Here is a 25,028-nt window from a genome sequence, read left to right on the forward strand (position 1 = left end):
GCATGTGAACTGACAGCACCCAGAGGTGGAAGAAAAAGGTCCAGCACAAACAGGTGACGAAAAAAAAATCTACTAAGGAGTATCTTACATTTCTTTTTTGTTTTCTGGCTGATAAAAATCCATTCTACTAAACCGTCAGGGAGCTGCCCCTCACCAGCTGTGGAGTCTTTCCTTAAATACTATCCTTCCGCAGCAGGCAGGTGCTGACAAAAAACATTTCTTAACCTGGAAGGTCAGGTCAATGGCACGGGTGCAAAAAGCGCCTTGGAGAGTCAGTCCAGGGGCTTCGGAAGTGAAAACCGGGCAGACTACGAGGAGGTTTGATGGCTTGGCTTGTGGTCTTGACTAGAGGTTTCCACGAGTCACGGCTAGAGCAGGCTTTGCCGCTTTGGGGGTTGAAAAGTACCCTGGAAGAGGGGAAGGCGCTCCCTTCCGGGCCTGGCCTGGCCAGAAAGCCGCCCTCACCAACAGAACCCGCCAAGCGATCTACATGCGTGACCTTGGGGGGGGGGGCACGACACACCTCTCCTCCGCCCCACGGTCTCAGCCCGCAGGGAACGGGGGAGCCAAGGGGACGGGAGCCCCCCTCCCCGCCCGTGATTGGAAATGCGGCCTTTTCCCCGTGCGAAGCCCCAGACTCCCCGCGGATGGGGGAGTGTGGGCCTTGTAGTCACGCTGCCTTCTTCCCGGACGGAGGGAACGCCTCACCCGTGCCGAAGGGAGCCCCGCGGAGCCCTTGGGCCGCCGCCGCCTCCTCCTCGTCATCGTCTCCCGAGGCCAAGGGGGCCGCGGCCGGCGGCTCTTCCTCGCAGCTCATGCCGCCCTCGCTCTCCCGCTCCTCCGGCGCCACCTCGGCCCCGCACGCGCGCTCGCACAGGGCCCTCCGCCACATGCCGCGGCCGCCACCGCCGCCCAGCCTGGGCCGCGTCCCCCCGAGCGGCCCCACGGCCCCGACCACCAGCGTCCGCAGGAGCCGGCCGGTCGCCGCCATCTTGGAAGGAAGGCGAGCACCCGGCACACGCGCGCCGCCGCTTCCTTCCGGCCCGGAGGAGACGAGGCGAGGAGAGAGAAGGGCCGCGCCGGCGCCGCAGGGATATCCCCCGCGCCCCCTGGAGGGCGCCTGAGGGAACTGCCAGGAGCCCTGCGGCGACCGGGACGGAAAGGTGGTGGTGGTGGTGGTGGGGAGTCCCAGAGAGGCACTCGGGAAGGCGCTCCCCTGGCACTCCAAGGAAGGGCAGCCCCCCCCTTCTGCCACAGCCAGGCCTCTCTGGAAGGAGGAAGAGGAGGCCCCTCCACCTCCAGAGGACCCCAGGGACACCTCCTACCTTGGGCCCCCCAGAAAGCTTGCCAGCTTACCCCCCTGCCCCGCCATGTCCCCACCCCTCTGTTTTAGGGTCAAAGTAGGCGCCCTGGGGGGGGGGGGTCCCTTAGCTCAAGAAGACGACCTGGGGGGGGGGTCCTGAGTCAAGGGACCCCTGCATCATTGTTGTGGGGTTTTCGGGCTCTTTGGCCATGTTCTGAAGGGGCTGAAACCTGAACACCTTCAGAACATGGCCAAAGAGCCCAAAAAACCCACGACAACCATCAGATCCCGGCCGTGAAAGCCTTCAAGAACACACTGGAGCCCTGCATCCTTTCTCAGACCTCTTGAAGGGGAACTGGGCAGCCGGAGGGCTCTGCTCGGCACCCAGTGCAAAACCACTGAGCGGAGAGCATCCGGCCTCGGGGAGCAGAGTGCCCCCGTGCGCAGGGAACACTCCCAGAGAGGAGCAAGCAGGGGGAAAACCCACGTCTTTGGAGCCACGCCAGGTCCTGCAACACCCAAGACCCAGTGGCCAACACAGCCTCCATTGAAGGTGGGTAATGCTAAGCCACCGACTTTGTGGGTAGAAGTGTCACGTGGCCAAGAAAGGGCTCCCAAGTCCCACATTGCTGTAAGGAAGCCGGTTCGTAGAGCCGAGGAGGCTGTGGCAACTACACCTTGTGGGAATGCATCATTGGGCGAGAGGATCCTGACTGTGCTCTTCGGTGGCGCAAGGGCGTCCTGCGGCGCATGATATGAGCAGCATGGCACACGGCTGTAACTATATTTCCACATCATGTAGCACACACACACACACACACACAAAGACACACACCACATGGTCTAGAATGGTGGCTGGCAGAGCATGGGATGGCAAGGGTTAACAACACTGAGCACAGGGCTGGGCCCAGAGCGCAAAGCCCAGCCGGGACACGTTTTCAGATTCCCTAGGGCAGCGGTTCCTGACCGTGGGTCACCCGGGTGTTCTCGGACTGCAACTCCCAAAAGCCTTTGCCACTTGTGGTGCTGGCCGGGAGCTGCCGTCCAGGGCTCTTGGCACGAGCAACCCAAAGGCACTGCAGGGCTTCAGCTGCAGCCACAGACAGGCAAGGAGGGCTGCCTCCCCCCAGCACCGAACGCCTGTTTTTAGGCCCCCTTTGAGAAACAAATCCAGATTTTATTAGCAGGAGATGCCACCGAGGACGGCTTCTGCAGTTAGAAACAGAAAAGGTGGAGAGCAAAGAGCAAACCCACGACACGGAGCAACGGAGTCCCAGAGAAAGCTCATGGAGACAAACACAGTCCGAACCTATGCAAGCTCCCGCAGCTGGTATGAGGAGAAATGCAGAGCAGAGGCAGCCAAAGGACAAGACACCAAGCAATCCACCCGCAGGAGCGGCCAGCGGGACACTTACCTCTTCCTGCTGAAACATGGCCTGGGGGGAAAAAAGCAGCCTACGAGCCCGTCAGGAGGGCCGGATCCATGGGCCACAACAAGCACCAGGGACTGGTGAGCGCAGACCTGTTGTCAGCTTTGTACACCAGCCACACACAACCCACCCACTCATCTTTACAAAACCATATTGCTGGCCCACAGAGGAACCCAAGGTGAACACCGAGGGAGCTGGGCCCAATGTCCACTGCAGCTGAGGACAGAAGAATGGGTCTCTTGCACAGGTCTCTGTTACAGGGGAACATCCTTCCCAACCCCCCCCCAAGGGGAGAACTGCACCTGCATCCCCAATCTCGGGGGAAGCGGTGGACAATTCTGGGCAACAGGCACCTTAAAAGAACAACGGTGGGCAGGTCTCAGCAGCCAGAAAGAGAGGCCAGGGTACCTTCAGCAGCCAAGGCTGGGGGATCCTGGTGTGGGTGTCGGGAAACATGGAAGTGTGGAAGCTGTGAGGGACCCCCAGCTCACGGAGTCCAACTTTGGCAGGAATCAGGAAATACACAGTTCCTGCCAAGATAAATAATCCAGTTGCAGGGAAACTGGTGTTTTCCTTACGCTATTGCTAGAGTCCTTCTTTGGATTTAGTGATTGGCAGAACAGCTACATCGTTGAAACGGCATCTAGAGGATGGAGAGGATTTGAATTTCCGCTCTTAACACTGTACTGGGATGACATGCCTAGCTTGTACCTTCTGCAGAGATGTAAAATTTCTGAAAATTTCCATTTTTTCCAGAAAAAAACATGTGTTTTTCTGGAAAAAATGAGAGTTTTCAGAAATTTTACATCTCTACTCCTGATAAACCTCACAGAGTGCTTTCTCGTCTTGTCCTAAGCTGTCCTTTGGCTGCTCAAACAGCATAAACAGGCACATGACCATCATCACAAACCATATTTTTTTAAAAAATCAAAAGTTTTCTCATCACCAAACTGGTGAAAAAAGAGCCAGAAGTGGAGGAATGAAACACATGAACAAAAATGCCAAAAGCAGAAGGTTGCTTTTGGGGGTGGCATGGGGGAGATGCTTGGTCTGCCCCTGATGGGGTGGTGGTGATGTACGAAAGACCACTATTTGGAAGGACAGGACAAGGAGTGAGACAAAAGCAGGAGAAGGAAGACATTGGGTGGGAGGAGAAGGTCTGGATCTATTTGGGAAATCTAGCATAGTAGGGAAACCGTGACAAAGAGCAGGGCTTGGCTTTAGGCACAAGAAGCTTCCCCAGTCAGAACTGGTGAGGAAGGAGGGGCCGCTGGGTTTTCCACACCTACGCTCGAGAAGAAGGGGCAGAGAGGGCAAAACACTTGACAGTAAAGGAACAGCCTCTTGAAATGCTTTATTTTCAGGCGAAAAGAGGAGAGCGGGGTGCACAACGACACAGAACGGAAGGAAGACACCAAGAATGGGCAAGAACCTGCACAGAAGGGAGGGCTAGTGGTTTGTCACGGAAAAGTCTACCCAACGTTTCAGCCCCGATCAAGCCCCCGGTAGGAAAGATGCCCAGTGTCAGCCTTCTTCATATTTCCTAAGTCATCAGCCTCTTTATTAAACGCCAGATATCATTTGACAGCACTTCAGTGTGACAGTTTGTCCTAGAGCCAAGGCGCTAGGAAGCCTCTTGGGTCTCCAAGGGGAGAGATCCCGCCTTGGCTGAGCCTTGCCGGGGCAGACAGGGAAGCCTCGGCCACTTTCTTCTCCAACCCCAACCCCACCAAAGACTCCAGGACCAACCACCAGCCTTCACTGGGAGGAGGCTTCACTGGCTTTGGCTCTCTTCACACCATCCCGAGTGACCTTCTCAGCTGCACCTGATTCAGCCTGTGTCGCCCTCATCACTGACACTTAGGGGAACATTCCTCGAAAGGCCTTGGGGACCTTCTGTCAGCCCAGTAGGAGCTGGGACGTCATTGAGCAGAAAGAGAAAGGTCTCCCGCCTCACTTCCGTTGAACCCACAATGAGGAATGCTTCTTTCCTGCTCAAGCACCTCGTTTAAAGGTCAACGAGAAGGGGGGACAGTTGGCTGGAGCAATTAATGCGGAGAAGTGATAAGGACTAAAGAACAGTTTTGATTAAGCAAAAGGGAGGAGACGAGAACCTGAAAGGACGCCGATCACTCCACCCTGATGACAGACACCCTAGTAAGGCGGCCGGACAACTCGGAGCATAGAAGGTGGTGTCTTTTCTGGCTGCTTCAAATCAGGTATAAAACCAAACCTACTCTGTGGGAAAGCCAGTGTAAAGACTAGCACTTGGAGAGAGACGGGGACTTGCAGGGTGCCTAGGAACGGCATCAGATGTTCCCACGGAAGGCCACGTGGGTCTTTTCCGGAACACCTAATGAGCCATCTAGTTACTGAAAAGCTACTGTGCAAATCTTTCACATCCCAAACACGAGCAGAGATACAAGTTTACAGAGGACTGCAGCCACGTTCATTTTTTTCTTGTGCACCGTTCAGAGGCATCTTGACTGGACTCCTGAAAGAGACCATGAGTGTCAGGATCCCACCAGTGCTAGGCGACAGGAATGGCTGTAGTAAATATAGCCTCTCTAGAGGACTGTAGTACAGAAAGGCGTGAGATGGTTCAACAGAGGACTTGCAACATTCCCTCTTCTAAACCCCCACTGTTGCTGCTGCTGCTGCTGTTTCTGTTGCTCCCCACCCCTTTCAGGTGGCCCATATGGAAAAAAAAAACAGCCACCCCAAGCCAGCAAGGTCAAGATGAGGCCTTGAAATTTATGTTGGTAGAAGGTGTGCGGAATTTCTTACATGACCATAGTGGTCTCACAAAGGGTCTGATGGATGGAAAAGGAATCGAAGACCAGGACTTGAGAAAGATGATGTAGCAGGGGGCCATGTAGTCTGTCATTGCTGTTGAGACTGGAAATAGTTGCACCTCTAAGGTGGTCTGGGTTTTCATAGGTTTTTGTGTGTCTGAGGACACTTCAGATGAAGGAGAAGGCACATTAGGGCACAGAAAATAGAAACCAGCCCCCCCTCCCCCGATGCTCTTTAACTATTTCCAGGATTTGGAAAAGTCGCTTTCTAAAGACCAGCGGCTCCTTGAGTTCCAGCCCCAAGAAAGGAACTTTTCTCACCACCTCCAGCTCGTTCCAGAGCTCCCTATCCAGGCATTCAGACAGGGTGCTCCCCCCCCCCGGTGCCCCCCGCCTTTTCTGGCCCGCCTGCTGCTTACCTCTTCTACATGAATTCAGGGAGAACATCTCCGGTGCCGCGAAAGGGTCCAAATTCCTGGAAAAACAAAACAGTGAGGAGTCAAAGCTGGAGATGTCAAGGACCGTTTGAAGCATGGCATGCCACCCTCCAACCAGAACACTCCTCATGCTCCAAATGTGGTGGCCTGTGTGACCTCGCTCCTGGAAATGCACCCAAAAGCATCAGCCTTATGCACAGAAGGGCATCCACTCTTATTATCTGACCCATTAATACCCTGTGTCTCTCCCCCACCCCCCACCCCGCCGCCACCGCCGCCCAAGCAGCATCCATGGTTCTCCTCCTTCCCTCTTTATCTTGACAACAACCCTGTGAGGTAGAGTAGCGGAGAGAACTTGACTTAGCCAAGGGTCACCCAGTGCATTTCACGACCCAGGGGGCATTTGAACCCAGCGCCCCTAAATTCTACTCCAGCGCTCTCACCACTAACTACACTGGCTCTCGCCTTATAAAATCACAGCATCCCAAAGGTTTATTTCTTCTACGTGGCTCAGTAGCCAAGGACCTGGCTTGCATGGTTCAGTCCCCGGCATCTCCAGGAAACCGTCGAAAGCTTCCCACCCAAAGGCCCTGGAGAGCCATGACGGCCAGTCAGAGCAGACCAGACAAGGCTAGAGGGACAGCCGGGGTCTGGCTCAGCAGAAAGCCACTTCCTGGCCTCCTGATGGGGAGTGACTGGCCATTGTTAGAGGGGGAAAATGCCATTTAGATTCAAAACAACTCCTGGATCCTTCTGTGATACAGAGATCCTTTCATGTTGCTAGTTTAACTTCCTGAAAAATGGAAAAAGTTACTGCTTGCAGACTCCTTGCTTTTGAAACAAGGATCTGTGCTTCTGAAAGATGTTGACATTCAACCCTGAAAGGCCGATGGGGAAAATGCATTCATCCACGCTTTGGTGTTCTGTCCAGCTGTGGCCAAAAGACCAGACCTGATTTAACAGCTGTTGGGGAGGCGGGCACTGGGACAGGCATCCTGGGCAGCCCTATGCAGTCCCCTTTGCCCCCCCCACCTTACTCCACAGAGAGAAGGACATCCCGGGAATGTGCTGAAGAAGAGCGTTCCACCTGCCCCGGCTTCTGGTCCGCATAGTGATGCTGCGAGCCCCACCGAGCCCCACTGGCGGGTCTCTTCGGGGGAGGGAAGGAAGGAGGTTCCTCCCGAGCTCCTCCTGACACAACGACTACCATCACCTGAGTGCCCTGCTGGGAGAGAGGGGAGGCCCTTCAAGAAAGAGGGGGAGTGCGGCAGCCAAACTATTCGTAGTATTCAGGGTTGGCCCAAGATCCGGCAAGATGCCTGGGACTGAAAGCCAGGGAAATAACTTTGCCGTCCCCCCCCCCCCCCCCGCAAAAGATCCCACAAGGGCCTCGGCTGTAGCAAAGGCAGAGAGCCGGTTTAGAGGAGGAGACCACCCAACTACGAATACTGTGAAAAGAGGCACTGCAGAGACGCCTCGCAATTTATGGATGTTCCCATTGATCTGTGAACATCCTGCTCAGACCATGATGGCCAGTTAGGCTCAGGTGGATCAAAATCCTCCAAAGGGTAAAGAATTTTTTCCCTGCTGGGGGCTGCAAAGAGAAGGGAGCAGAACCAAAGGAAGAAGGCAAGGCACCGGGGTCTTCCACAGTGGCTTGGAAAAACGAATTCAGCAGGAGCGGCTTTTCTCTTTAACGCACAACAAACGGCCTCTGTCTGAGAAACAACCGGATCTCAGGGAGAAGGTCTCCCGATAATCGAGAAAGCTCCGTGGAGAACATTCAGCCTGGCTAACCGTTCCTAAAAGCCCAGTCCCCATCAATGGGACCAGGGGGCAGCCCGGCCCAGACATCCGGAGCCTGCCACAGAGGCCCCATGTCCAAGGAAGGGCATCATCCTCCACGAGCGGGCAGCCTGGGGCGAAACACTGGATTCTTCCCAGCTAAGCTCCGTGTCCCACAAAGACACAAAAGTCCCAAAGCCTAAAGATGGCAACAAACTTCATGTCAAAGGCAGAATTGTGTTTGTTGGTTCTTATTTGTGTGTGTGTGTTCGTGGACGGTGGGCAGGCATTGGTTTTCCAGTGTTGTTAGTTGCCCAGAGTAGTGCTTTTTCACTAGGCTGGTGAGATAAAAACTTAACTAACTCATAAACAAATAAATAAATGAAGCTGCCAGGGCATTTTATTGCAGTTTATGACTTTTATGCAAGACAATATTTTTGTGATTTTTTTTCCAAAATAAAAAAGGCATATTTTAATAAATGGATAACCAGGGGGATGATTTCTATGACATTTCACATTTTCTTTACAAGTTCACATTTTCTCTACAAGTTCACCAGATTACTCATAAAGATGTTCCAACCCACCCACAAGCTCAAACACAGCTTTCTGGAAAAAATATGACATGTCATAGAAATCCTCCCCCCCCCTTACTGATAACAATGAAGGCACAAGGAGAAGGATCTTTGGGCAGGCAGGGTGTGTGGAAGGGAGGGTCGCTCCCACATTGGCCTTCTCAGCCACACTAGAGGCTGTTCTAAGACCTCTCTATTCAGAGCACGTTCCCATCGTCTCTTGAGACGGAAGGAGGCCTAATCGACAGTGCTTCAGTCCTCTGACCCAGGTGGAGGTGCCTCAGTCTCCCAGTTTCCTCTGGCTGAGACTCTGCCCAGTTGAAAGCACATCAGAAACATGGTTTAATCCAAGCTTTAGCATGTGTCATCGCACAGAGTGGGTGAAGACTTAGATACACTGACCTGTATTTAAAAGATAAAATCCTATCTGCCCAAAGGTCTGGGGAGGCCTTGTCGACTGTGATGGTATTGAGTTGGCCTTTTGAAATACAAGAGCATATTAACCCCTCGTAATCTGCCCTCCAGCCCAAACACTGAATGGTTAGAAACTGAGCGTAGGATCTGCCTTGCCTTTGTCTGGCCATTGCTTCTCAGCCAGCAGCTCTCAAGTGGAGGCTGCAAAGGCAAGGTGCTGAGCCCCCAGTGAGAAAAAGGCCTCTACCAGCCACCCCACGTGACAGGGAGGATTAACCCACCTTCACAGCTATGCTGCAGCTACGGGGTACGACAGGCGAGGACTCCGGAGACCAGGGTTCGAATCTCTGCTCAATCACAGAAACTCACTGGGGAGGTGGGGATGGGAAAGACTTTCCGTAAAGACCCCACCTATCATGAAAGCCTTGTTAGGGTCACTTGAAGCCAGTCGCACAAAGTCCCAAATAGAGTACAGTAGTCCTAGAGCGAGCTGGAATTTTTAGCATGTATACATTACTGAAACAGCGACGTCTACATTGGCTCGGGCATGTTGCAGGAACGGCTGCTGGTCGGATTCCAAAATATCTCCTGTATGGAGAATGAGTGCAGGGAAATCGCCCCCGAGGGAGACCATGGCTGCGATACAAGGAGATCTGCAAGCGGGATCTGAAGGCCTTTGGAATGGACCTCCACAGATGCGAAACCCTGACATCTGAGCGTTCAGCCTGGAGGCAAGGGGGTGCATCACGGCCTCTCCCAATTTGAAGAGACCCTTGTCCAGCAGGCTGAGGCCAAAAAGCAGTCCCGAAAGCAGCAAAATCAGGGAGCTGGACAGGGGACAGACTGCATTTGTCTTCAGTGTGGAAGGGATTGTTGTCACTCTTGAATTGGCCTTCTCAGCCACACTAGACGCTGTTCCAAGTCCTCCATACAGAGCACATTACCATAGTCTCTGGAGACTGAAGGATGCCTAATCTAAAAAAAGCCAGTCACAACTTGATGGCACCTATCTAACTCCCGTCAGACAAGCTCTCTTCTTTATTGACTGGTGGCCTGAGAAGGTTTTTTTAAACGGGCTCTTGTGCTCTGTTAAAAGTGCTGTTTCAAATGTGTTTTAGGATTGATTTTACTTATTTTTTAAAATATAATGCTTATTTAATTATTTCTTAAACTTTTAAACCTTTTATACTTACTGTTTTAGCTTTTAAATATTGTATTTTAAATGATGTAAGCCACTTTGGGTCCTTTTTAAGGAGAAAGGTGGGATAGAAATATTTTAAATAAATAATTCAAGTTTCATAACCAGAAGTTCAACATATGGTACTGCTCCCATTCATAGAATCTTTCACCAAACCAATACGTGTCGGTGGTGGTCATCCTTGTCGCATTGGAAATCTGAGAATGCCCCAGAGATGAACAATTCCTTGATGTGTTAATAACTTCCCTGTGCTGCTTTGTTTTCAAAAGACAGCAATATTTCTACCTATCTATTGGCAGGCTTCTATTCAGTTTTAAAAGTGTGCTGCTTGTATACTGCCCCATAGTCAAAACACTCTCTGGCCAGTTCACAATTTAACCATGCAGGCTCCACATCTTTTAAATCATTTTGTTCTCTTAACACTTTTAACCTATTCTTTCACTCTTTCGTGTTCAGTGTGACATGCAACATTTCCTCTTCTTTTAAAGAACAGGTACAACTGATTTTTAGTAGAGCACTGTCATGTTGACTTACAACAGATATCATGTTCTTAAGAAGAAACCCTCATTCTCCATAAATGCATACTTCACTAGTGTGTGCTTGTTTTCGGAAGTTAAAATTGCAGCAGTGGAGGTGGGCATGTGACCTTTTCATCATCCCACAGTCCTGGTCTAACTCAGCATCTCCAGAGAGCACCCTCTTCTTCCAAATTACAGTGGGGTCTCTACTTAAGAACGTCCCTACTTAAGAACAATCCAACTTAAGAACAGCTCCATTTGCTAAATTTTGCTTCTACTTGAGAACAGAAATCCAAGATAAGAACAGGAAAAAAAACCTTTCCTGCTCTTTTTTTAACCTTAGGTCATCTTAGGTTTAAAAAAAATTCTCCCCCTAGTGGTAGAGTACATATTAACCAGCTTTGCATTAGTTCCTATGGGAACTAATGCTTCAATGTACGAACGCACCTCTACATAACAACAACAACAACAACAACAACAACAACAACAAAACCCAGCCAGAACGGATTAATTGGTTTTCAGTCCATTCCTATGGGAAATTTTGCTTCAACTTAAGAACGTTTCAACTTAAGAACACCATTCCAAAACCGATTAAGTTCTTAAGTAGAGGTTCCACTGTAGTTTCTATGGATGGAAAAGAGCAGATATGGATTAAATGGTTTTCAATGCATTCCTATGGGAAATGCAGATTCAACATAAGAACTTTTCAACTTGAGAACCACCTTCCAATACGGATTAAGTTCTTAAGTAGAGACCCCACTGTAATGTATGATCATTATTATTTCCTGGTGGTTACCTCAGGTTGTGAAAACTAAGGGCACACAGTCCAACCATGCACGCAACATAATACTTGGTGTGGTTCTCACCAGCAACATGTTGAGCCAAATGGAGCCAAAAGGGCTGAAAATCATCACAAGCCGTTTTGTATTGTTATAACAACCTATCTGGTGCGGAGATTCCCCTGACCTTCCCCGACCCCACGGCATTCTAACCTGCTTGTATAATTTTAGTTGCAGTTTGTACTGCAGGAAAATCACGGGAGGAGGCCTTCCAGAGCACAGAGTGGTACAGCACCACCCACCAAGGTATACTTATGCAGCGGTTTTGAAAGACACAAGAGCGAAAGTGGATGCAGAAGCTGGCAGGCCTAATTAGTAGCCAGCAGCCCTAATTAGTAGCCTTTGTGGCTTGTAGAGCAAGCTTGGGGCTTTGCTTTAGGGGGTTCCCAAGTCTGTGGGCAAGCAAAGGGAACACTGTGCTTATCCGTCTCTAGTCACTGTGTCCCACACGGGGCCCTCCTTAAGAGTCTGTGCCAGCCCAGCGTGTTTTAAAAGGAAAGATCATCACATCCAGCCTGACGCGAGAAAAACAGAAGTTCTGGTGCCCTTGAGGGTAAAGCAGAGGAGAGGTTACCGTCCTCCTTACAGGAATGAAAAGACCCCCCCCCCCCGCGCATGCTGAAAACCCCTTTCCTAGGCCTTCCTTAGTTCCTCTCTTCTTTCCTCCTGGCAGACGTTAGAAGCCTAGCTCTGATATCAAGACAAAATGCAGAACAACCTGGTTTGTTGGAAGGAAGGGGCTGCTGTTTGGTTGTGTTACTAGAAAGAGCTTGAAAGACACAGAGATTTCCCATGACAGTTGCACCCAAGAGGTAAATGGTTCCTGCACCTTTTTCAACCAATACTGGGCCCAAAACAGCTCATTTGCTCCAGTAGTTGTGGATTGGGCTTGGGGCCGGTTAAGGAAGAGCACTTTTGCCACGTCTTCTGAGTCCCAAAGAGAACAGACTGGCTTTAAGGAAGTCAGAACCAACCTCACTTGAGGGGCTGTTGAGTAGGTAGGAGGCTGGAACCTTTGCCATATTCCTGTAGAGACGGCTGTCCTTCCAGGAAGAGAGAACTGAGCTACCAGTGAAGATTCATGACTGTTAGATCAGAATTCAAGAGTTACTCTTTTTTTTTTTTGGAGGTGGGGGGCACTACGGGCCCCAGAGTTCCCTTTTGCAACACAGAGATTCTACGGGAATTCCGCGGGTTATGATAAGAAAAATCCATTTTTGAAAGAGTTCACTTAGATCTCCATGCCTGATCCACTCGGGCTACATTGATTAAAATCTAAAGGATGCAAGAAGGCTCAATGAAAAGAAGCGCCTGCTTTCGGAACTGTGAACCACCGAAAAACCAACAACTTCAGAATTCAGTGCACCAAACGACCTGAAATAAATGATCTCAAGAACATCGGACAGCACCCAGAAGAAGCAGTAGCGATTCCAATTGTGGACCCCCTTTGCAACCCCGAGATCAGAAAAGACGCCCCCAGCCCAGCCATCCGGAGCAAAGGGTGAGCACGAAGGATACCTGCCGCCAAGCTCTCTTCCCTTCAGGGCATGCCGGGGGGGGGGGAAGAGGCTCTGTCTCCTCGCCCGGAGGTTTGCCCCTCCTCACCCCGGCGGCGACCACCCACGGCAACCGGCCCCCACCCCCCCCACCCCCGGCGGTGCCTCCAGGCCTTCCTTCCTCCTCCTCCTCCTTCCTCCTCCTCGCCGGTCGCCCGCAGGCCAGAGGATGCCCGCCGGCCGCCTTCCCGTCACCTGTGCTCACCTGGGCCAAGGCCCGCGGGCGCCCCCCCCTCCCGCAAAGCCGCCGGCCCGCTTGCAAAAGAGAGGGAGGGGGAGAGAGGAAGAAGCGCCCGCCGGGCCCCGAAGGCGGCCTTCCATCCTCTTCCTCCTCCTTCCCCCCCCCCCGAGAGGTCCTGGCTTCTTTCTCTCTTTCTCTCTCGCTCCCCCCCCCGCCAGCATCCTGCCTCCCGGGCGCCTCCGGAAGGGGGGGGGGAACGACGCGCTCTCCTTGCCTTGCGGGGGCTCCCTCGCCCCCTCCCTCCCCCCCGCCCCCCCTCACGCGAGACGCACCGGCGACCCCCCCCCGACCGCTCCATTCAAAACCTTTCTTCCGCGCTTCACAAAAGCGGCCCCCGCCGCCCGCCCGCTCGCCCCCCCCTCGCGCCCATCTCCGCCGCCGCCATCATCACCACCATCACCCTCTCCCCGCCGGCTTTCTCCACCTCGCGCCAGAGGGCCCCCCCCTTTCCCCGTCTTTCTTCCCTCCCCCGCCCCCTCAGCCCCCCCACCAAGCCTCTCAGGACGGGCGCCAGGGAGGGAGGGAGGAGGCCGCTCCGAGCCGCCCCCGCCCCCTCGGCCGCCGCCGCCGCGACGCCTCCGCGCCCCGAGCCCCGACCGCCGCGCGCCCCCCCCCCCCCCGCGAATCCCGCGACCCTCCCGGTTCCTCAGAAGCTACCGACCTCCGTCCCCGCACGGCTCTTCTCCGCTCTCAGAAGCGGCGGCGGCGGCGGCGGCGATGGAAGGAAGGAAGGATGGATGGGAAGAAGGCTGGCCGGCCGGCCCGCTGGTTTCCCTCTCAGGCGCCGGGACTACAACTCCCAGGAAGCCCCGCGGCTTCCGGTCCCTGACGCGTGTCGGACGAACGCCCGGCCGCGGAGCCGGGGGAGGGCCCGCCTGTCACCACGGCAACGGGCCGCGCCAATGAAGGGCGGAGGGGGCGGGGCCGGCGAGGGAGGCGGAAGATGGACAGGCGCGCAGGAAGCGAGGAGGAGGAGGACGCCGCCGCCGCCGTTGGCCAGCCGGTGAGAGGGAAGACGCGGGGCGCCCGCGCACACACACACACACACACACACACCCCTTGCCGGTGTTGGTCCTCGCTGTGGTCTCTCCTTTCAGCTCTGCCTCTCCCGCCCCCACACACACCCTGCCCCGGCTTCCACGCTCCTTCTCTGGTCTCTCTACCTGTTGGACTACCACCTGAAACGGATCGGCCACCCACCTGTGTGCCTGCATGGCTGTCTGCAGGGATTTTGTCCAAGGTGGGTCTGCCAAAGGAGCCCACGGGCAGCTCAGCAGAATTCCCACCCATCCGGTGGACAGGAGCAACACTGGGCGTCCATCTGAGTACAGGAAATTAAGACAGCATTTTAGGATCCAAGGAGGGAGCATGCCTGCTTGACTCGCAGGCAGCTTTTCATTCCACTGATTTGTTTCTTCTTCTTCTGGATTATATTCCACCACGAGTGCTGAAGTGTGGTAGACTGTTATGTAGATCTATGGTATGGGTGTGTGTGTGTATTTGAAAAAGTTGAGACTTCAGCCACCTGGATGGCACACTTTGGTTCTTAACCTAGGGTCCTGTTGTGTTGCTGAACTAACAAAGAACTGCAGGATAAGCCTTTTTACAAAGTGTGTAAAGAATGTTTCAGTCACTTGTTGCAAAAGTGTGGGGCCTGGCAGAGAATTAGCAATTATGGTTTCCCCCCATATTATAGATTGACAGTTCTACTCAATATTGCCTTCCAATGTTAGCTAGCTACACAAGGTGCAGAGTGTAAATGGAATTCAGATGTCAGTGATTTGCATATGAAAATAGGAATGATTTCCTGTTTCAAAGCCTAAGCCAAGATGATAACTAGGGCTGCCCTAAAACAGCAAGAAGTATTCTGGAACAATAAAAACTAAGGCATTTTATTATGCTTGAATGTTTTTGAATAGTAATCCACTTGGGCAGCACAAGGGTTGTCTGGGATCTTACAGGCTCTGCCCCTGATTCTTTCACTGGAGCCTGGAAAAAGGAAATCTAGCAGTTGAAGCTTCCCCCCCCCCCCCCCGAACATGGAGACCAGTGGGGGAATAAAGTTCATGTGCTGGATTTCCTCAAAAAGATGCTATAAAAGATGCAGGAATAGGACCTATCTGTTATGGCACATTTGTGTTAAAATCTGGAAAGAGCTTAGTGTGTGTAACAGTGCAATCCTGTATGTGTCTACAGGGAAGTAAGAGGTACTGACTTCACTGTACTGTATTCTTTCCCTAGCAATTGCATAGAATAGGGGTGGAGAAGCTCCTGCTCACTTTATGTGGAAATCTTTTAAGAACCCTTGAAACGTCCTAGCCGTACAATCCTAACACAATAATTAAAACCTCCTTTTTAAGGTTAAACGTGGCTGAATCTGAAGGAGGAAGAGGTTCTCTCTATGACCTCATGGTGGACCACAATGCTGTGCAGCCTTTGTTTCAAACCTTTAGAAATGGATGAGCCACCAGAAGGAATCACATGAAGGTAAGAGTAAGAATTTATATAGCAGATCATATCTCAAAAGAAGTATTTATTTATTTGTTTTATTGGATTTCTACCCCTCCCATCTAGATCAAAGGTCTACTCTTGCAAAGTACAACAGAAACAGAAGCAACAGTATTTGGGCACATCTAAGACTAACAATGTAAATAATGTAAATGTGCCAAAATTCTTTTGTTATTGCTTTATTTTGTTTTTTGTGATACATGCCACAGCAGACCAATCTGGCTACCTCTCTGAAAACTATCTCAGATAATGGTTGTTGTAGTTTTTTTTTTGGCTGTTTGGCCGTGTTCTTAAGGTTTTTCTTCCTAACGTTTCGCCAGCCTCTGTGGCCGGCATCTTCAGTTAGAACTCTGTGTTCTGGTGTAGTGTGTGAGATAGTTGAGTATTTGTAGCTGTGGGATCAGCTTTTTGTCCTTTTCAGGAGATTGGGTGATTATGGTGATCAGGGTGGTTTTTTTTGTTATGGGTGTATTGTTGTGATAAGGGGAGAGATGATCTGTCACTGATTGATGGGTGTTGTTAGCTAGTCTATTTATTTATTTGATTTTTATCCCACCCTTTTAGACAAAGTCTACTCTGGGCAGGTTCCATCAAACATTATAAGCTAAAACAGCTAAAAACAATTAAAAACAATTCTAAACAATAATTAGGGTTCACCAGTCCTTGTGGCTGGGTAGAGTTCCTTGACCTTTTTGCGGGCTGTATTTTTCAGTCTAAAACTCAACAAAGCCTGGCTCTCAGCACTGATCCTCAGGGGAGGGCCTTTTGCTCATCTCACCATATTCACAGGTGTGTTTGGCGGGGGCACTGGAGAGGGCCATTCTTTGTGTCTCTTCCCAGACGTTGGAACTCCCTCCCACTGGAGGCCAGGAGGACAAAGACTTTTCTTTTCAGGCAGGCTTTCCCTCAGTGACTGACTGCCTGCCTGAACAGGGTTTTTAAATGGATGGTGGTGCCTTATAGTTTTGAATGTGTTTTTGGTGTTTCTTTTGTTTACAGTCTTTTAGTGTAGTATTTGTATGCAGTACTTAGTGTTTTTAGCTTTGAATATGGTCTTTTAATGATGTAAGTTGCCCTGCTTCCTTTTTAAGGAGAAAGGGAGGGTAAAAATGTTTTAAATAAATATGTACTAAATGTTAACTTGCTGGTTGCTGGAATAGCTAATGATCTGTGGCCTTTTTTTATACAGTTTATGCATGCTATACTATTTAAAAATGTGTAACATGCACTTGTGAAACGTGTAGGAGGGAGAAACTTGTGGCAAAAGCTTCACCTGTAATAATATTCCAGCCTGCGTCGCAGGTCCATCGCCGGGCAGCCCAGCCAGAAGGAGGGAAACGGGGTCAGAGGCCACCGAACCAAGCCTGCCTAGGCAGGGTAGAATCTGCGCATGCGCCCAAGCAGAACGCAAGAGAGAGAACGAGGTTGCCGGACTGCGCAGGCGCCAGTAGGGAGAATCCCTTTACATTCCGCTTTCGAGGCGCTGTGAGGATTATGCGCATGCGTCTCCTAGATTTACGCTGCCAGGGAGGGCGTGGCATGCCGGAGGCCGAGAACGTGTTTTTGCGCATGACTCATACCAGAGCTACGTATAGTACTCCGTTCCCGGGGAGGAGGCGCTCGGGCTGGAGAGAAGTGCGCATGCGCGGGGGGCGGAGGAGGCCCCCCCTCTCTCTGCGTGTCCTGCCCAGGAACCTTGTCTGAGGGAGTTCAGCGAGCCTGTGGTTTCCGCGCGCAGAGAGGGTGCGGGGCGCGCGACCTTCCCGCGCATGCGCGCGCCGCGTCCGAGGGTGTGCGTGTATGTGTGTGTGTGTGGTGGGGTGAGCTCTCGCCCGTCTGGTCCCGCGCGGGAAGCGCCCATGGAGAGTCCGGGCCCGCCCTGAGGCGCCGCCGCCGCCTCGTTCTCCTCCTCCTCCTCCTCCTCTTCCTCATGGCCGCCGCCGCGCCCGCCACCAGGCCCGCCATGGCGCCTGAGGAAGGGCGGCGTCGGAGGCGGCCGCGGGAGCCCTTGCCGGAGCCGGAGCCCGGGCGGGCGTCGGAAGCGCGGGCCCGTCAGTGGGCGCTGTGGGGCCGGGCGCGGAGCCTGGGCCGGCGGCTGCGGGCGCTGCAGGCCCGGCAGGTGGAGCGGCACGTCCGGCAGCAGCTGGCCGGGCTGGGCCGGGGCCAGGGCCAGGGGGGGCGGCCGACGACGAGGCCCCCCCTCGGCGCCCAGGCTCCGTCCGGGGTCCCCCCGCTGGGCTCGGAGCTGCGGCAGCTGGCCGCCTCCGCCACCGCCCGCCTCCGCGCCGCCCAGCGCGCCTGCGACTCGGACGCCACCGACAGCGCCAGCCTCGCCTCCTCCTCCTCCTCCGGTGCCTCCTCGGCCGCCGCGTCCTCCTCCTCCTCTTCCTCCTCCTCGGACAGCGAGAGCGCCGACCCGCCGCCGCCTCCGCGCCCCTTCGACGCCGGGTGAGTGGCTCCTCTCCCTCCCCCCCCGGGCGCCTTTCCTTGCTACAACGACCCTGCGAAGCAGTCCGTCCCTGCCTGGGCCTGAAGGGGTGCGTGTCTGTCGGCCTCCTCCTCGGGGGCGAGGATCCTGCGGCCTCCAGAGAAAGAGAGGGGGGGAAGGAAAGGAAAGGGGGGGGTGCCTCGGCTCCGTGCCCGCCGTCGGGGCCGCCCCCTCCTTTCGTGCAGGCTACGGGCGTGGGAAGGGAGCCGCCTTTCGGGCCACGGCGGTGCTCCGCGTGTCGCCCGCTGCACGTGGGAAGGGAAGGCAGGAGGAAGAGAGGACCTGCTCTTTCCCTTCTCCCTTAGGGGAAGGTGGGGGGGGTCTATGACTTGGTCTTCGTGAGAACCTCCTCCTCCTGGAAGTGGGGGGACGACGACGACCAGGTGGGAAAACCCTTGACGCGTTCAGACGAGCATGACTGGGACCGCAGAGCCAGAGAGAGAGAGAGAGAGAGAGAGGTGGGGGGAAGGTCGGAAGGGAGAGGCCCTTGGTTCGGCGTGTCAGACGGTGGACACGACACGGCTTCTTGCCCGGGAGGGTTGGCTTGGCTTTGCTGGGAATGGGAGGAAAGCAGGCTCACCCTCGGGCTGCTTTTTGGCCGGTTGTCTTCAGACACCCCGGGATTTTGAATTCTCTTCCATTCAGCAACTCTGAATGAGCCTGGCAGGCCGGAAAGGTAGGCAGGACTTGCTCCTTCTTGCTCCTTGCCTTCCCCGGATCACCTACCAACTTCTATTATTGATGGGTAAATAGGTCAGGTTGCATATGGAAGTTAGAAGCTCATTTCTAAGACAAGTACTGTAATTGTAAGATGATTTTTGCCAGGGGTGGTAATGAGAAATGGGGAATGCAACAGTGTTGCCTGAGGAGTGGTTCTTTGTTTAGGGGTCTGTTCTTTCATGTTTCTGTACTCCCACTGTGCCTGACAAGTACACATCTGTACACCTGTAGGTTTCACACCGCCACCAGAACACAGAAGGGTTTTTGAGTTATTTGTTTTGCACTATTGCTTCTTTGTTTCCTGTTGTTGGTTTGTTTCATGAGTATTTGAGCAGTGCCATCTGTAGAATCTAATGATCAATGAGACTATAACCCACAGAAAGCAACACAGAAGTTTTTTAAATAAACCAACAGCAGGAAGCCAAGGCCTGAAAAGCTGATGATGTAGGTAAAGAACTCAAAAGCTCTTTGCGGGAGTGGCAAAACCTACAGATGTGCAGATTCACGTTTGTGGGCTGCAATTCCTGGAATTCTTGGAGAATTCCAGAAATTGCCATGCAAAAATATGAAAGAGTACATACCCTAATGTTCATGCCATGAACCCTATGTGGATTGGAGATCATTCCTGAGCCCTATGTGAGCCAAACGGGAAAATGTCAGGTTCTGTTTTAACCATAGAGGCCTAATCCTGTTTAAGCATATGCTGCAATGGATACTAGGCATGTTTTCGTACTTGTGTAGGTACAGGTATTCATTGCCTGCTTGCCCATGGGAATCCCAGTTTCCAGTTCACATCATTACAAGTCCGAAACGGTTCAGAGCACAGAGGCTGTGGAAATGCTTGAACTGAAAATGCCAGCAGGATCCCACTGATCATGGATAAAACAAATCAGAATTCAGTTTTCTTACTGAAGTCAACTTGGGAATTTCTGCTAAGTTTGGGATTAGGTTGAACAAACCACAGTTTTGTTAAATACGTAGTTCCTGTATTTGTTTTATGTAAATACCAGGCCATGGTCTCCTGCATTTTAAACTATAGCAGTATAGATTTGGCTGCAGAGAAGCAGCTTTAATGCTGTGAAGGCGGCGCTATTAGCACTACTTTATAGAGGCAGAACCATCATTTCCATCCCTATTTTATAAATGAAGAATCTGAAGCCAAGAATAGAAGATGCTGTACGTTACACCGAATTGTAAATATTGGTGTTGTATAACCTTTTTATATTCATCAACCTGCTGCCTGTTGACTGAAGATTTTTTTTAAGAAATAACACAGCTGGAAAACATACAGGATGAGTCTGTGGCTTAATTATTTTTTAATGTTTAATGTATTATGCTTTTAATTCTATTCCTTTAACATTGTGAGCTGCCTTGGGCCCCCTTATCAGGCGATAGATGGCCTATAAATAAAACAAATACTGTAATAACAAGAAATCTAAATTGGCAAATGCTTTCTTCAGAGATAAAAACTTTCAAAATATTTTACCACGACTCTTCGTGATCTCGGGCTGTTCACATCTGGTTGCCAGTTTGCATGGAACTTTGCCCACAAAGGCTGAGGTTTTTTTTTGTTTACAATATTATCATACTTCCTTATTGAATTGAATCAGGCAGGTAAAATCGAGGCAGTGCAAACTAGTACAGCGTACTGTAAAAATACCATAAAATCAATAACAAAAGATGAACAGAGTAAGTTTCCTGATGAGAAGGAGCAAGAATTGAATCAGTTAAGAAGTTTGGATGGCAAATAGAATATGAGCAGCAGAAGGTAAGCAGCCGCAGCCGCCTGTAACCATAGCAGCACTGATCATTTAAGCAGAATCAGTCTTCTGTGTGCAATTCAAGATTATGAAGAGTCTGTAGGGTTTGGTAAAGGCGTTCTTCAACATTGATAGAACAGGCATCGCTCCTTGTGAAAGTCTGCCACAATTTGCCCTGGAGGCCCAATATGAAGATTGCTCTGATGTTTAAATCCAGCACTTAAATAGATAGACTGGTTGTTTTCTAATTTATGCAAATCAAACAGGATTGGAATAGTGTTGCCAAGTCTCATGAGCAGTGTGATGGGACCATTCTGTACCAGTTGAAATTTCTAAACACCTGTAAAGGCCGGCCCTGTACTGTATACAGTGTGTTAGAATAATTATGTGTGAGGCAATGAGCATCCAGGAAAGTACTGTATGCAGTCAATTAACCAAGAGAAGCTTGTGTCATTTGTTGGATTGGAGCTCCTGGATGGACAGCTGCCGTGTGACATACGGCTGGCAGGCATGTATTGAGGAAGAAGGAAGGTCATACATACTGTATGTGCTTTTCTCAGTCTTTCTAACACATTTCATTTTCATCTGAGCTAAAGCAAGGTTCCTTTGCGGTATCCTTGAAAATGACTGGCTGAGCAAATTACACCTCCTTGAAAGGGTTGAAAAAACCCATTTGCATTATATTCACTAGGAAAATTACTTGAAAAGGATTGTAAGCAAGCTTTTCTGCTGGTAGCTGTAGAACTGGTGTGACCATCTCATGGATCAATCTGGTGGTGTTTTGGCCTAAAATGTTCAGTTGTGATGATTAGGATGACAAGACTGTGTTAAGATCTAGTCAGCTCTTTCTATTTTTTGGAACTTGGTTCTAGCAACATCATTTCCTTTTAGTGAAACCTCTGTTTTCTGTCCGGGATTCTAGCTACATGATACCTGCTGTAGTTCTTGATGTTCACAATCCCTTGCACCTTGCAATCACAGAATTGTTTCCCATCCACAGGGGCACAGCCTGATTTCCTGTCAGGCTGAAGCAGCAACCTCTGGCCTATTGTGCAATTTCTACTGAGTGACGTCAAACTGTCCATGCATCAATCCCTTTCATTTCAGTCGCGTAAAATAACAAAGAGCATTGAGTTCGCCATTAGGAAGACTCGTCAATTTATTGCAGCCTGAGCTTTTGTGGACACAGAACCTTTTTTCTCAGATGCCAGTGGGCTCTGTGTGTACAAAAGGTCATGAAGTAATCTGCCCATCTTAAAGCTGTCACATGATGCCTTCTAATTTTTTTCCCTACAGTGCATTTAATGCAGTTTTCCTGTGGGAATTACATTAGAGCAAGAGCAGTAAGGGTTTTCTGGGAAATTCTAAACTGTTGCCGTAAAGAGAGCATGATTTGATTTGGCATGCTTATTTTACTTATACATACCTTTGGGCTCTGCTGCTCCTACCAAGTGTAGGGGCGGTGAGCAAAACAGCCTCTGGTCTAGTATACGTACGCTCCAGACTTGTAGAGTGAAGTCAGCAAGCTTTTATTAACCCTTGAGTGAACAAGACAACTGTGACAGAAGCAAGAATAACTTCCTCAGAGCCCATTTGTCCATTGAGGAACTGAGTTCCTGGCACTACCCCCCTCCCCCAGGTTGTCCTGTACCTCCTTAAATCTGCCAGTTACCTCCATTGAGGCTGACATCTGCAGGGGTCATGCTGTGTCCCACTAGCAAAGAAGGAGCTGTTCCCTCCGTTGCAAGGAGGGCTACTATGCCAGAGTGAGATTCACAGACATCTTGTAGAGGCACCTCTGATGCTCTCACTAGCATTGGTGTCTCCAGTGCCTCTTCTGGGCCTTGGGGTTGGTTGTTCAGTAGGCGGCTGGGGTCTCTCTCCAGTGGCATGTTGGGTGTCTCACAGATTAATAAGGGACGAGTCAGAATCTAAGCAATGGCCTGTTCCCAGGGGTTCCCCAAATTGTGGCAAGATCTCTGTCCAGGGATCTTTTACATAGGTGTAATTGTACACCTCCTCAGCAAGAAGGACTGGCTCCAGCTCTTCTATTGCAGAGGTGCCAGAGTTTTTTTTTTCCCTTTTTCTCAGAATGTTTTGAAAACAGTTTTTGCAGCAATATGCACTTATGTTGCCATGTTTAAATTTAAACAGATAAGGCGCTGAAGACTGTAGAAACACTAGTTTTTGTACACCCTGCGCTTTCCGATGGTTGTTCACTTACCTATTTCCAATGTGTTAAACTCTTGTTGGGCCACCTGTAGCTTGTCTGTTGAATCACCTTGTGCTACTGACTCTTGAGGTGGCTTCCTAAAACTCTAGAAAGCATTCCTTACAACTTTGACATGTCCAAGCCTGCATAACAGTGTTTTGGTGTCCATACATTTATGAAAAGGTTCTAATGAAATATTCACCTAACTCCTTTTGAGGGATGACATGTTTTCCAGTCCATCAGTATAATTCACAGCTACAGATTGCCACTAATTAACAAGTCCTTGCTGGGATTCCTAGTTGTGCACGTAACCACCCAATGAATGCACAACGAAGAATCCAAGTGGAGACCTGTTAATTAGGAAACGTTTCCCAGACTTAACTTAGCCCTTTCCTTTCCATTGTTGTAACAGCATGACATTATTTTTATCACTGGCAATGATTAATTTTTTAGAAAAGGGACATTTTCTACAAAAAAACAGCATCATTCCTTTCCATTGCTGTAACAGCATGACATGATTTTTATCACTGGCAATGATTATTTTTTTAGAAACGGGAAATCTTCTGCAGAAAAATAGCTTCATAGAACAATGGAGTTGGAAGGGGCCTCGAAGGCCATCAACCCCAACCTCCTGATCAAGGCAGGAATCAAAGTGTATCTGACAGATGGTTGCCTTGATTGTTCTCTTTAGCACGCTCTCACCACAGGTAATTAGCCTTCTGGTGAGCAGTGTCGTTGGAATTTGGTTCTTAATTTGTATGGTATTTAGAACAGTTTTATATCGTTTGTATATAATAGTTATGAAATTATCTCCCTAATGTAAGAGGCAATTATTTATAACTTGCTTGTGTCATAGCCTAATCAGTTGCAACTCACTCACTGCTTAATTAGTGCCCTAGTGGCGCTTCCAGAGTTTACTGTCATATGGTAGAAAGTAATTTTCACTGATCTAACTGCATTAATTCCTGTGTGGGGAGGTGAATACCTGGAGATCATTTTAGAAATAAAATGTTCTTGTAGAGTCGTGGGTAGAGTAACGGCCTGGGATGCAGGAGGCTTCGGTCCGAATCCCCACTCAGCCATGGAAGCTCAGTGGGGCTGTGGAACTGGTAAAAGCACTTCCTAAATATCTCCCTTCTTAAGTAACCCTTTTAGGGTCACTCTAAGTCGGTTCTGAATTGATGGCACGTGACAAGAAAACTCTATAGCAGCTTCTCTTCTGGTCTGCACATCAGCAGGGCTGTAAGCAGTACAGTGCAGGATGGGTAGAATTTGGTGCTGTAATTGGGTTAGGGCATGCCATCTTTGCAATATGCCCAGTCGTCTTCTGATGTTAATTTCAATGGAATTGCATGTACTGGCACTTTTAGGCTGGCTTTTCAACCTGAACCGGGGACATGGAGTTTGCCATTCCATTTCCCCAGTTCCACATAACCACTCACCAAATAAGCTTCGTGCTGGTGCTTAGCAGTATTTAAAGATAAATTTGGTGGTGGTGATGGTAGGCCCTTCTTAGTAACAGTGGTCTCCATGCAGCTACTGTTTTCCATTCCTGTGTACATTAGAAGAGTAATGTATACCTAGATTTTGCAGGTGGGTATCTCATATTCACATCAGTTAGTTAATATGCTGATGGCATAGGCACACTGGGACGGCACCATGTACGTTGTCGTGAACATTTTAGTGGAAGGATGAGGTACCAGTGTCATAATTAAACCTTGGTTGAATTGACAGGAAAAGTGTAAATCTTCCACAGATGTATCTGCCAAATTATCAAGAGCAGAATGAAAGTTACTGAAGCACATGCACAGTGAAGGTGATCATTTTAGTAGCATACTCATTTATTTATTTATTTATTTATTTATTTATTTAATTAATTAATTAATTAATTAATTAATACCCCGCCTATCTGGTCATTGCGACCACTCTAAGCGGCTTCCAAACAAATAAAAATAACATATAAATAAATGTGAAGTAAAATAAACCATGAAGGCTGCACAGGCAAAAAATTAATATTCCAAGAAGGCATACATTTCCTCGCCTTTCTTCTTATTATTATTACTGTATTTTTCCATGTATAAGACTATACTTTTGCCTAAAATCTTAAAAAGCGAGGGTCGTCTTATACATGGAATTAAGCTGAGGAGAGAACAAAAACAAGTGGAGGGGAAATCAGGGATCAAAGTGATCATAGGTTGCTAAATGTTGTGCATGCTTTCAGTTCCTTTGGAAATCTTCCTGAGACTGATAAA

General features: G+C 50.3%; 2 protein-coding genes and 1 long non-coding RNA gene across 11 annotated transcripts in view; 2 read left to right on the plus strand and 1 right to left on the minus strand.

The window, feature by feature from the left end:
* DHX30 (DExH-box helicase 30) overlaps positions 1 to 13,909 on the minus strand; it is a 31,131-nt gene extending 17,222 nt beyond the window's left edge. For 3 of the 8 annotated variants that reach the window (XM_078378470.1, XM_078378469.1, XM_078378468.1), the window contains exon 1: positions 5,948 to 6,185. In XM_078378470.1, coding sequence (XP_078234596.1) covers positions 5,948 to 6,095 — 148 coding nt within the window. In that variant the 5' untranslated portion in view covers positions 6,096 to 6,185. Of the gene's footprint in view, positions 1 to 708; positions 1,019 to 5,947; positions 6,186 to 12,265; positions 12,381 to 13,749 lie in introns of those variants that run through there. The other 5 variants (XM_073002701.2, XM_073002700.2, XM_073002698.2 and 2 more) reach the window with 3 other exon arrangements.
* Positions 2,342 to 5,447, plus strand: LOC144583771 (uncharacterized). Its single transcript, XR_013537702.1, has 2 exons — positions 2,342 to 2,813; positions 4,098 to 5,447. It is a non-coding gene; the product is annotated as an uncharacterized LOC144583771 (long non-coding RNA).
* A 3,327-nt stretch (positions 13,910 to 17,236) lies between the features above and the next one.
* Positions 17,237 to 25,028, plus strand: part of LOC110082563 (KAT8 regulatory NSL complex subunit 1) — a 34,713-nt gene continuing 26,921 nt past the window's right edge. Inside the window, exon 1 of one of the 2 annotated variants that reach the window (XM_073002704.2) lies at positions 17,237 to 18,044. In XM_073002704.2, coding sequence (XP_072858805.2) covers positions 17,527 to 18,044 — 518 coding nt within the window. In that variant the 5' untranslated portion in view covers positions 17,237 to 17,526. The remainder of the gene's footprint in view (positions 18,045 to 25,028) is intronic. The other variant, XM_073002702.2, reaches the window with a different exon arrangement.

The sequence above is a fragment of the Pogona vitticeps genome, chromosome 6 (genome assembly GCF_051106095.1).
Source record: "Pogona vitticeps strain Pit_001003342236 chromosome 6, PviZW2.1, whole genome shotgun sequence".
Lineage (NCBI taxonomy): Eukaryota > Metazoa > Chordata > Lepidosauria > Squamata > Agamidae > Pogona > Pogona vitticeps.